Below are 13,504 nucleotides of genomic sequence, written 5' to 3'. Positions count from 1 at the left end.
AGAAATCAATTGTGGAAAACACATTTTCTTTTCGGCTCACCAATTACAAATGTTTTCATCTCAATATTTCATGCTCTTCTCCTGCAGGCATTAACCCTGAGTTAGGCATCACTTTGCCAGTGTGGATAGTCTCTGCTATCTTTCAACAGAAAGGTCTGCTTTACCCACCAGCCAAGACATTGAATGTAGACATTGTCTGACTGCAAAGGTCAGCTGACATCACATACAAGTGACATTCCAGCAAGGGCCATCTGAATCTACCGGTAATTGTAGTGTCCGTGCTGTCTGCAGATTGACCTTATAAAATGCTTGTAATTCCATGCCTAATTGGAAACAATATAATCAGCACCTTGTTCCCAAAATATCAAAAAGTCTAATAGTAAACGAATATGTTGGATACAGCTTTTTAAAGTTGGTGTAACTTTTTGCATGAAAAACTTTAATACCAACATCAAAATCATGCAACTTAAAACACTGAAAGCAATAATTTTCCGACGCTCTTCATACTTTTGATGTAATATTTTCCATCATTGTTTATGATTTGTTTACAAGCATCAAGTGAAATTGCCAGTTTGAGTGGTTGAACAACAATATTACTGACCAATAATATCACGACGGACCAGTATGGGGTTCCGTGGCTGGGGAACACACAGGTTGAGGGCTGTTGGTGACTTGAGGAGTGGAGCCCACCCAGGCTGTGGGCTGCTGCAGACTACGGTCAAGGGACTCACACCAGGCTGCGGACGGTTGGAGACTGGCTGAAGGGATACCAGGGCATCAAAACTGGGGTGCGCGAGTGTGCCGAGGGCACTGAAAGATTGCTAATCATGTCGGAGGTTCGGATCTTGAGCTTGGGTCACCAATGGTTTGGACTGTGTGGCTGTGGACACTGCAGGAGCGCTGGGAGCGAATCGGTGATGGGATGGAGGGGTGGGAGGCTCTCTTTTGGTTTTCTTTCTTTGACTGTAAGAGGGAATTTCTGTCAATGGTGAATTTGTCTGCCTTATAGCAAACAAAAAACAATTTGGTGTAATATGATACTGTTTTTATTACATGACAATAAATTAATCTTGAAATTTAAAAAAAAATCCACCTTAATTTCTATGTATAATGTGCTTGAAGCATATGAAAATGTTTTGAAGATTGAAGATGGCACTGGTGGAATGAAGAGCAGAGATACAGCGCTCCAGTGGAGTCCAATTGCCCAGTCAACTACCATCAGCTCCGCACAGGCTTTGAATGGCCCATTAAAGGAGTCGATAGTAGATTTAAAATCCCACAACCGCGGGGTCTGTGCCCAAAATGGTGGTGCCTCTGATCGGCATCAGCCACGAGGGGTTGCAGTCTCCATGGGAGTGGAGGACTGGAGCAGGGCACCAGAAAATGGGGAGATCATTCCCCCATCTGAGAAGGAGAAGCAGACGAGATGACCCATGGGATGATGACCACTGAGGCGGACCAGTGAGGGCGCTCTGCAGCTGAAAGCCCAATGCACGCAGTGGGCTGCTGCTGACCCACGGAGGCTGTGGGTTGCTGGAGACTGCTGTAGGAAGACTTGCATCAGGTTGCTGGAGACTGGCTTGAAACTGGCTGAAGGGGTACCAGATATCGGAACCTGGAAGCGAGATTGTGTCAAAGGCACTGAAGTTCTAGATCCTGACCGTGTCAAAGGTTTGGATCTGGAGCTCGGGTCGCCAATGGTTTGGACTGGACTCTGTGTGACTGCAGGGGCTGAGGAAGTGCTGGATGTGAATCTGCGGACACTCAGTGGCTCTGGGGAGAGTCTCTTCTGGTTCTCTTTCTCTGACTGTAGGAGGCACTTCAGGCAATTTCTGCCATTGACGAATCTGTCTGCTGTACAGCAGGCAAAAGCAATTTCATGTAATATGTTATGCACAAGAGAAACTGTCACCTTGCAAAAAATTATTTAAGGATAAACGTTTACCAGCGGACTGAAAAATTAACTACAGAGTAAGGAGGGGAGAAAGTTTTACTTACTGCAGGTTTGGAGGGACTGGATTTGACACCAGACTCTGAATTTTTGCTTCCCCACTGATTGATAAGGTCACACACACCTATTTTCAGCCCTTCAGTATCCTGAATGTAGAGAGATAATAGGAAGGAATGAGGAAACTTGCTCATGACTGAAACATTAAAAAATGGTTCTCACCCAAGTGCCAAACCCATCACTTGCAAACAAACCCATACCTTGGATTTAAAGAGTAGGTATTGAATTTTCCTAATGCTAATTCTAAAATGCATTTCTCATCTTCATCATGCTGTAGTTGAAATAAATCAATTATGTGTTTGGATATTATTGCAAGTCAGTACAATGTATAGTTCTCTTTTAATCATGAATTTAACAACACAAGACTCGTCCAAGCCTGGCAGCAGGAGAAATAACTAAGAGAAAAATAAGGTGGACAGTTAGTGCAAAGGGGCTATTACAGGGACAGGGACCTGGGCTCAAATCCAGTGCTGTCTGTAAGGAGTTTGCACGTTCTCCCTGTATCTGCATGGGTTCCCTCTGGGTGCTCTGGTTTTCTCTCACCCTCCAAAACACACACAGGTTAATTTGGGCATTATTGGGTGACACAGGTTTAATTGGTCAGAATCGGCTTCTACCATGTTGCAAATAAAATTCAACTTTTACAGTATATCGAGGGTGGTAGTTGAAGTGCCAACAATAATATCACCAAGTATGCAATCTATTCCAGAAGTCATAAAGTTTCCCTTGGTGCAAGGTAAACATTTTCTCTCCTTTAAATTGGAAAAGCCAATGTTTTATTTACAGAGAATGAATTTGTCCTGAGGCGGGTTCCATATTAATTTGAAAGATATAAACCTGAACATTTGTTTCTGGTTGGCAAAGACAACCATTCAAATGCACATGAAAACAAAATACTACAGATACTGGACATTAGTAAGGAGAAAATGAAGCATTCATTAGCACAATGGATAAGAGAGAAAGATGGAATTAAGGGAATAATAGAAATAAAGAAGAATATAAAATAAGTCTTTTTGCAGACGATGTTTTAATTTATATAACAGAACCGCAGAATTTGTTAGCTGTACTGTATAAAAAGTTACAGGATTATGGTATGATATCAGGTTACAAAATTAATTGGGATAAGAGTGAGGTAATGCCATTGGTGGAAGGGAATTATGACCGGTGTAAAGAGGTTGCTCAATTTAGCTGGACTAAAAACCCGATTAAATAGTTAGGTATTAAAATTGATAAAAGTTTCGAAAACTTATACAAGTTAAACTATATTCCATTATTTAAGCATTCATTCTCACCAGAAATAACTTCTCATTTGATGTCCTCCACCTTTGATTGCCAAAAATTAAAGGTGTAGCTATGGGCACTCACATGGATTTCAGCTAAGCCTGAATTTGTGTTGGAACAGTTCTTGTTCCAAACCTAACCTGGCATCACCTAATTCTTCCTCCATTACATCAATGACTGCATTGGGGCTGCTCCCTGCACCTGTGCAGATTGTTAATTTTCTAAACTTAGCAACCAGTATGGACCCTGATTTCAGATTGGCTTGAACTATTTCAGATATTTCTCTCTCATTTCTAGATATCTCTGTCTCCATCTCAGGAAACTAGCTGCCTACTGATATTTACTTCATACTTACCGACTCTCACAGTACCCTTGAACTACACCTCCTCCCACCTTGTCTCTTGCAAGGATGCCATCCTCTTCTCCCAGTTTCTCTGCTTCCATAACATCCACTCTCAAGATGAGGCCTTCCATTCCAGGACATCTGAAATGTCTTCCTTTTTCCCCAGAACAAAGCTTTCCCTCTATTGTGGACAGTAGACCCTTCTACTGCATTTCCGCCACTTCTGAATTTTGTCCCCTCCTCAAATGGAACAGGGCAAGAGTTCCCCTCATCCTCACATTTCACATCCTCTGCATTCAGCATCGACAACTGGACCACCAACCCCAAACCCAGACATATTTTCCTCTCCAACACCCTTCTGTTGTCCCCAGGATCCACTTCCTTGACTCTCTTGATCAGTCATTTCCCCCGCCCCCCCACCCACCTCTTCATGACCCTTGGTAGTTTGCCCTGCAACCAAAGAAGGTGTAACCCTTGCTTACACCTCTTCCCTCACCACCATCCAGGGATATAAACAGCCCTTTGATGTCACTCATAGGTTTACATTCACCTCCTTAAACCTCATCTCCTTTCAGTGAAACAAAGTGCAGACTTGGGACTGTTTGACAGAGCATCTATGATCGGTTAGCAGTAGCCACCACCCTGAGTTCCTGGATGAATGCTATTTCAACTTATGACTCTCCCAAGACCTGTCTGTCCTGGACCTTCTCCAAAGCCTGGATGAGGCCCAATGTGAACTAGAGGAACAGCACCTCAATTTCTGTCTGGACAGTCTAAAGCCCAACTGATTTAACATGGAATTTTCCAATTTTAGGTAACCAATCCCCTCTTCCCTCTTCCTACTCCCATGTTTCCTCCTTCCCATTTTTATGGCCTTTCTCATATTCCCTCCACTGGATCCATGCTCTTCCACCATATTTCACTGGTAGGAATCCTCCCACCTTACCCACCCCTCCCTCTCCTTTAAGATTTTCAATTTAGATTGTTCAGATTCCACAAATAATCATCTTCTCTCTTATTACTGATGGTTATCACCTGCTTGCTACCCTTTTGGAATGGACTTCACTATCTGTGGTGTTGCGAATGGGAAAGCTCTACATTAGAAATGCACACTTTTTGTGGGCCAAAACTAGCACACACCTGTGGCTGCCTCACCTGCCCATTAACTTTACTTTTACTCTCTGCTGACTTTCTTCTTCCGCTATTACATTTTTAAAACAAAAACAATAATCAATGCACCTTATTACTTTTTGTTTTGGTGTTAATAACAAGAGAACAAATTAAAAAAAAAAAATCAAAGATCCAGATCTGAAATGCCCCCTCAGTTTTTCCTCACCACCCACTTAATATGCTTTACCTTCTGCGGTTTGGAAAACTTGTGGACACCATCAGCCTTCAAACAGAACGCACAGAGAGTTGATTGATGGTAAAATGCTTGATCTCTAACAATCCAATTTCAAGTTTAAGAATGCTTGCAATTACTCCTTGGCTGCTGTGCAAACAGCTGGACAGATTGCCATAGCATGCCTGCAGATTGATTTCTCCTACTTCTGGCAAGGAAGTTCTTAAAATTTGGATATTGGTCTCTACTGAACATCCATTTCCTATGTTCTGACAGATGTGCCACTTCCACGGACAGTAGCTTATCTGCGATGTTTCTTGAAAAGCAATCCATTTGGGGTGTAAGGCTATGATACTGGATGCAGCTGCAGGATGAGACAGGTGACAATGTTTTGGATTTTCAACATTAAACTGAACTCCAAGTCCCACAGGAACAATTTGGTTTCTAATGGTATACAGCTATGGTCGTCAAGCCAAGCTGATCAGCGTGCACTGGATAGTTGTATAACATAGGCGGTTAAAAAAAAAATCCCTCACCTTACTCGGTGTCCCTCTGCTAACTGTGCTACTGGCAGTTTCACCCGTTTCCCATAGGCCTTTCATGGTGGCCACATCCTCTGGCAGGTTTGGGATGTCCAATGACGTGTGCCTCATTGTCTTTGTTGTGCTCTGTGTGAAAAAGGACAAAGAGAAAGAAAAAAAGAAAGTGCAAATTTAATAACCATAAACAATCAAGAATTTGTTGGCTTAACACCAGATACCAAGCTGTGACCTCAACAGACACAACTGCATCAATCACAATTTAGGTTCGTATAGAGACAAAGGCCTCTTGGACTTGAAATCTGTGTGGATGCTAATTTTATGACATACCCTAACAGTAGTCATAAGTGGAAAAGGGTGGAGCAAAAATTAATATTTTAAAATACACATGAAATGTTAGCTGTTCCTCTTTGAAAAAAAAGAAATGAGAGACACTGAAGGTAGTTTACAAGAAATGATAAAACTGCTATGCCATTTTCATGCGCAGTTGCATCATAAAATCTTTTCTATCCTGTAGGCCTCCACTGACTACACTTCACATGTGTGAGACCAGCAGCAAAACACTTTTGGAAGCTTGGACGTTCAGTTTAGCTTCCTCTAACCATTTCTGATGATTTGTTTTCAAAATGCATCCCCTCACAACAGCAAATAGTTAGATCTATTAGCAGAATATGTGTGGGGTGGAGGAGTGGGTTGGTTAAAGGCTGAATGAATGGGTGTTTCAAATCAGGACAATTTATGAACAGGGAGATGACTGGGCTAGCAACCTAGGATAATGTTAAGAAGAGATGAAACCCTCCTCCAGGCATTCTGCTGATTGGAAAGGACAATGACAAAGGCTCATAAAAGGATAAAACAAATAATACAAAATAAACAGCCAAGTGTATTCCTAACTATGATTTATACATTGATTTAATTTTCAGAGAATTATGCTCCACTGTAAAAAAAAATCAGTATACAAGTGCAGTTGTGGAGAGAGTAAATCCGATTACCTCAATGGCATGGGTATACTGCTCCAATCGTTCATCAATCTTTGATATGTTCGTTATGGGCTGGGTTTTCTTAACATTGTTGCTGCAATTTAAAAAAAAATGCTTTTTTAAAGCCAAAATTACACGAAAAAGCAATTTTATATGGTTACCGAATCACATAGAAACATTAGAAGGGGAACCATTCTTCCCAGCTGTCAACCTCAGTTTGTTAAAACATGGAATTGTTGCTTCATGGGGTGAATGGAAATTAATTGCAGGCTTAACAGTTTAATAAACACTTTGCTCTGTGATAAATTAAAGCTGAATTCCTTGCATCCCCTTAGAGGGGAGGGGGTAGGGAAATTGAGTTTAAATAGAAGCAGTCAAAAGGTTATTGCTTTCAAGGGTCAATGAGGAAAGTGAAAAGTTCGACAGAGTGAGATTTAGTGGGGCTTGGTGTAATGAAGCCTATTCCATTCCAGTTGGATCAGGCACATTTCTCATCAGAGTGAAATGGATGGCCGTGCTGGTGGGGCGGATGATGACGAGGAATTAGGTAGGAACGCAGACATCACAGTTGGAGTTGGTGGCGGGGGGGGGGGGGGGAATGAGCAATAACTGAATGACTATGGGCCAGAGGGGGCTGTGGGCTATTCAAGTGGGAGTTATAGGACAAATGTTTTTCAAAAATGGAACAAAGTGTGACTAAAACACATTAGAGAGCTTCAGATGGTTAGGGATAAAAGGAAGTGGTTGGCTGTGTCATGCCAGAGATCAAGACCACAGAACACTGTTACCATGGAGAGGTTGAGGTTACAGCCATAAACATGTGCAGCATCATTTCCCGTTTAAGGATAGCAGCGAAGTGTTCTGAGAAGATTGTGAGGAAAGGTGAGCAAAATCACTTGTGGCAGAGAACAGATAGCGCTGGGGATGAGAGACAACAAAGGGATGGAACTTAGTGGCATAGCTGAACAAGGAAAAGATACCAAGGGACTGACTTCCACATGGTGCGTTGAAAAGGATAACACTTGCCTGCAGCAGCTGGAAAGAAAAGATAGTCAAATACAAGTAATGAGAGATGTTTCAAAATAAACATGTCACCCGCCCGTTAGGCCCTGTCACAGATGCAGTATCAATTTAAACTGATGATTAAACTCTTCCTCCATGAGAAGATATTAGTGGGGCAGTGGAAGGATTGAAGAGTCAGGGGAGGTTACCTCACTCAGCAGGAAGTTCGGGGGGGGTGGGGGGTGAGAGAGAGAATGATATTTCTGCCTTGGAATTAATATGGCAGGATGGTTCTCTGTGATGACCGCTTAGAGCACCCGATCACCAGCATCCAGATTCCAAATTGGACTCGGGTAAATTCTGGGTTCATCAGAGGAGTTGAGCACCAAAGTGCTGGAAGATGTTGGCAAGTGGGGTAACCAAGCAGAGTTTGATCCTGGGTTCTGGCACTCACTGAACCCTCAAAATCTTTGTTATATGGGATACCTTCTGGCCATCTAATGGAAGAGAGAGGAACACAAAGAGGAAACAAGCTGGGTGAGAGAAAAGGGACCATTCCGTGGCTGAGGCAGTAACAGTGCTACTGCGAGAAGTGTCCTTACCTCTTCTTAAGTGAGCGGTTCAAAGATTCTGTTCTTTCACTGATCTGGAAATCAGAAACATAGCAGGGATAAGTTTCATGGCAACAGGGGTTTGCTGGCCAATTCTAACTTGAATCAAGGCTTTTCATCCTGGGAAATGGATTACTACTTTGCTGTTACCATGGGCACTCCTCTGGCCTAATTCAGACATGTGTCTTCAAAAACTAAAATAGGCACATGAATAAAAAAAAAAGTCACAGGATGTAATCATTAGGGAGGTGAAAGACTCTTTTAAAAACGTCAAATTATGGCATACGAGTCATATTTAGAGCAGCAGAAGGTGCTCCATTGGAATACATGTCTGGTCAGTACAGCTGTCCTAGAATTTGCATGTGCAAGCCATTCCTCGGATGGAAAGCATGAATGGTAGCACCTAAAAAGGATTTAACATTAACGATTGTGTTATTCCCTTAAAATAAACAGTGGCTCAAACTTTATTTTTTTAATGTACAATTTGTCTCATTTGCATGCAGTAACCAAGTTAAAGGCATGAAATAAGGTACCGTCAAAGTTATCATTTCAGTCATAGCAAAAGAATCGAAGCAATTAAAGATGGTCATAATCTACATTAATTTCATTCCCCCTTCCCAATACACGGGTTATTAATTCCTCTCATTTTCTTTTAATGACTCAACTGGGATAACATTGGCAGAACTGAATGGTCATTTAGATTTTATAAATAAAAAAATAAACCAATATCTTGCATAAATACTTCGAGCTTTGAAAGCATTTGTCATGATGAGACCATTTGCTGCCCAAGTGTTATAAACTCCCCTACAGCCCACAGCATGGTGCAGGGATTAAAACTGGGCATCTCAGCACTGGCCCGATCACATCTGCGGGAATCAAAAAGGGGAAAGGTAATGTGTAGAGAGATTGAAAAGTTTCAGTCCAAAGAGTAAGCGTGGACCTGAACATTGAGAATAATCAAAATCAAAAGTAAACTGAAGTCTGTAAACCACGCCAGGCCATCTGGCACTTCAGCTTTGGGACACTCAGCTTTTGTCAGGAGGTGGTGACATCATTCCAAAAGGAAGAAACAGTCGTGGAGAGGAAGGTGGGAAGATTTTTTTTTAATGGATGAACAAATACTTTCATCATTAAATGAGCAAAGAATGTATACAAGAGGCTGTTCCTTCCTATTGGAGATGTTGAAGCTTCTGGTTCAATTAAGTTCAGCTACGACCTGAAAGACAATGCTCAACTTGATGTTTCTGTCTGCCATGACTACATTCATCTGAACTAGAATATTGGATGCAGTCTCGATGTCGGGGAGTGGGGGGGGGTTGGGCATTCGTGGGCTTCGCAACCCCCCCAATGAGTTATTGTGCCCCCCCCACCCACTTCACTAGCGTTATAAGCACACGTGTTTGCCTGTTTTGACGGAGGGTGGGGCAAGTGTGACGGAGGCGCAGAGGAGGTTCATGGCAGGTGGACTTCCCCACCACCAGAGTCAGTTTCCGAACGGCAGTTTCTGCCCCCCACCAACGGTTACCTTAATGCCCCCAATTAAACTTGTTCTGATGCCAACTCTGATTGGACATAGTAGTACAATTGAACCCAGTGCCACAAAAAGGATATAAGTAAACACTTGGATAATGAATCCACTGGAAAACTGAGTGACAGATTGTATGTATAGAATAACCAACAGTCCTGCTGAATTAATAAGCATCATGACAGAATAAGAGATTTCTTTAAATGGTACCAAATGGTTGGTTTAGATCCCATCACTGGGATTTGGAGTAAATTGTGGGGGTGGTGGAAGAAAAGAATTAACATGATGTGGGTCAGGTTAAAATGTCACATTTGGTTTTAATTGTGCACTGGATTGACTCACCAAGCAAGTTGTTTCTGATGTCATCCCCTCGTCAAACTCTTTCTGAAATTACAGACACAGGCGATAGGAGATAGGAACGCCATGACAAAGACAGAAAAATAGCAACAGCCCAAAGGTAGCTGTGTGCAAGTATTGTTAGTAACATTGACAGAGTTACAGTAGAGACATAAAAGAAAAATTCAATACTGCAATAGCCAGTCTATTTGTGGATTACAGAAGCAAATGAAAGATATGACAGCCTGAAATTCCCTTTATCGTGTCCTACATTATAGAACAGGAAGTTTCAGTTCCTCATGCTTCATACAATTTATCAAGTTTTTTTTTACTACAAACATATGCATGCAAAATTAAAATAGGTTATTTAATTTTTGTCTTCATGCAGATAGACACCATCAATAGTGGTTGGAGACGACCGTGGTTGGCCGTGATCTGAACCCTCTGACATCTCAGTCTATGAGAGGTATACGGATCTCAGGAGCAATCATAAATCAGATAATGGCAGTCAGATAGTTTTTCATTGAATTTGAATAGCCTGGGTGGGGTGGTAATCAATGTTGTGCGTGCACGCACACCCACCCACGCACTCATGCACAAAAGTTTAATGACACCATGGATAGAAAAATCTATGCCAATGGAGAAACAATAAAGAAACTAACTGATTACTATAATCTGCTCATTTAAATTTATGTTATCCCTCACCCTAACATCCATTGGGATAACAGATTGAACATTTCATGAGTTTCTTGTTGGTTGTTTTCAGTAATTTGACCCTCTATCAATGATTCTAAGCAAATATAACACATCCCTAAACTTATCACACCAGCTAAGGGGAAAAAAAATCAAAACCCCTCATATCAATGGATGATACAAAAATATCTCCAATTACACTTCTGCACTGGGGTGCATGAGGTGCTCAGTTTTAGTAATGACTGGACTCACTATGTCTTGCCTGTTTCCTTTGAGTTAATACAAGAACACAATCCTTTATCCAGACATTTAAAATCTGGAAAGCTTCAAAAACCGGAAAGTGGAGAGAGAGAGACAGCAGCACGAGTAGGGCGGGCGAGGGGGTGAGACCGGCAGTGCGAGTTGGGCGGGCGAGAAACCAGCAGCGCAACTGGAAGGGGGTGGGGGTGGATACGGCAGCACAATCCAGGTGGGCTTAAATCTGGCTTTCCGAAATCCAGAAAAATCTGAAATTCAGAACACACTGTCCCTCAAGGGTTCCGGATAAAGGATTGTGTACCTGTAGTTCTTTTCTTCCAGTTTATTCCCTCCTCCCTTTTATCAGAGATCAATTTCCATATTCCCCATCTCCAGTGGAGCACTTTTCTGTTTTCTGCATCCAGGCAGAGAAGGAAGGCCACCAAATGACTTGTCTCTTTTCAATTAAAATTGAAATGCAGAAGCCCAGAATATTTGTCGTGTTCATTGAGGTAATGGGTTTGATATTAAACCCTGGAATAAGCAGCTTTCATGGGCCTTATTACTCATTCAAGCAAACCTTTGGCATCCCTATTGCTGAACATCGCCTTAGCTGGCAGCTACCATTCCTGCTCTTTCTTCAACCCTGTCTCTGCCTTGCAGTTCAGAATAGTGGCATCCACTCCTGTTATCTAATTTCAAGCCACTGTGGTAGGCAAACACCAATGTTCCACAAAGCTGCACTGTAAATCCTAATCCCTCTGACAGCTTGATGGCCACTTCCCATCCCATCAGAGCTCATTTGAACCCAATACTTGGGGCATCTTAACATTGTTCCTTCCGTGACACTTGACTCATCCTATAGCTTGGACAACTGCCCGGTTTGAAACATAATCAGGAAAATAAAAGAAGACTTTGTGCTAAATGTCCTCAGGCCTGTCCATCACCTGATTTCTCTGCACCTGCTGGGATCCCACTATCAGAGTTGACATTTCTAATCAAAGCCTGAGTCTTCAATGAGGGGCTTCCTTCTGCTTTCACTTTTGGGCATGTCTTTAGGGAGAATATCTTTGTATGAAGTGGGGTGAAAAGCTGTGGTATCCTGTTTGCAAGCCTGTACTAAATGAGTAATGTGACAGATTGAATCCTTAAAAGATCTTGTTTCACAATTCATTGGATGCTTCAAGCAGTTTGTGGTCACTTAAAAAAGATGAACTCCAGTTTAACCACGTTTAATATAAATAATAATATATATCGACTGCCTTCTCTTTTAAAGAATGAGCAGAGATGACATTTCTACATACAAGCAGAAATAAAGAGAGGGCAACAGAAGCATCGGGATGGATGATCACCAGTGAGAAATCATCAGTGTTTAACGAGGAGATCAGGTCAAAGTGGAGCCAGGCAAAAATTATTGGGAGGGACAACCATAAGAATGCCAGCTTATGAAAGGCTGTTCCATGAGGTGTTGTGCATTAAAGAACTTGCCTTGGGCTTAAAGGCATTCAATGGGCCATTCTACCACTTGCCAAAGTGGAGCGATTGATCATGAGCCTGGACTATGCAGGTGGTGTGCAGTGGGGGGGAGATAAGGGACATGCAAGGCACTTCTTTGCATTGAAGAATGCATGCCCAGTCAAGCTCTAATATGTTGTAAACCTGGATAACAATTAAGCAAAATTGCAAACATGTAGCTCCAATCAGACCAAGGTCTTGTTATCAATAAGCTTATGGAAGAACAATCATGTGATGCACATAAGCAGTGTGCTGCACAATAGAATTGCATCATTGCTTTAAAAATAACTGTTAAGGTCATGTGTATTTGCATGTGAATTAGATCAACAGCAGAGCTATGACTGGGTGTGGCAGGATGAAAGCACTGCAGTCCAGTCACACCCAGTCATAACTGATAACGGACAGTTTAATGGCAAATAAAAGGAGAAAGGCCAAAGACAACAACATTCATATTGAAAGCAGAAACTGCAGACAAGTACAAAAGGAAAGACTGAATTGTTCACAAGTTGCAAGCTCTAACCAATTCTTGTATAATGTTGGGCATCTGAGTTGCCTGATATTCCACCAGCATACTCCATGCTCTATCCATACAAGACACTAAGGCTCTAATGAGTAAGTGCAAGCTATAGTTGAAGTGCAATGGACTCAATCCATTGTCACCTCCTGCTGAAGTATACACTATCACAGAAGTCCATCTTTATTCAATTCAAATCATCTCTTGTGACACCAAGAAACAGCAGAGTGCACTGCAATGAGCAAAGTCCTGGACCCTAGTTACAATGTTGAATAACTGTGTTAAAGAAGCAGTCGCACATTATTCAAGGACATCCACCTGAAAACATGGAAAATGATCCAGCCACAAAATGCAAACTAAATCTAATGTGACTAGCATTCTTCCCTCCTCTCACTCCACTTTGGAAAAATGGAAACCACCCCCTCCTCCATTCCTCAGATTCTCCAAGTTTTCACCTGGACACATTCTTCAACTTCGCTTGGCCCATGCTTTGGAACTCCCAGATTCTCTAAGGCAAGAAACCGTGCCAAGGTGATGGCTGTGGTTCAAGAAGATAGATCTGCCATCTTTTCAAGTAA

General features: G+C 42.0%; 1 protein-coding gene across 4 annotated transcripts in view; it reads right to left on the bottom strand.

Moving 5' to 3' along the window:
* The window catches only part of lsp1a (lymphocyte specific protein 1 a), a 253,384-nt gene that overhangs the window by 31,715 nt on the left and 208,165 nt on the right, over window positions 1–13,504 (bottom strand). For 3 of the 4 annotated variants that reach the window (XM_069898719.1, XM_069898729.1, XM_069898747.1), the window contains 5 exons: window positions 9,974–10,015; window positions 8,098–8,141; window positions 6,506–6,587; window positions 5,511–5,642; window positions 1,999–2,097 (listed from right to left, as the gene is read on the bottom strand). In XM_069898719.1, coding sequence (XP_069754820.1) covers window positions 1,999–2,097; window positions 5,511–5,642; window positions 6,506–6,587; window positions 8,098–8,141; window positions 9,974–10,015 — 399 coding nt within the window. The remainder of the gene's footprint in view (window positions 1–1,998; window positions 2,098–5,510; window positions 5,643–6,505; window positions 6,588–8,097; window positions 8,142–9,973; window positions 10,016–13,504) is intronic. The other variant, XM_069898739.1, reaches the window with a different exon arrangement.

Source organism: Narcine bancroftii, chromosome 1 (genome assembly GCF_036971445.1).
Source record: "Narcine bancroftii isolate sNarBan1 chromosome 1, sNarBan1.hap1, whole genome shotgun sequence".
NCBI classification, from domain to species: Eukaryota; Metazoa; Chordata; class Chondrichthyes; order Torpediniformes; family Narcinidae; genus Narcine; species Narcine bancroftii.
Note: the sequence above shows the minus strand (reverse complement) of the source record. Positions and strands in the feature narration are given on the sequence as shown.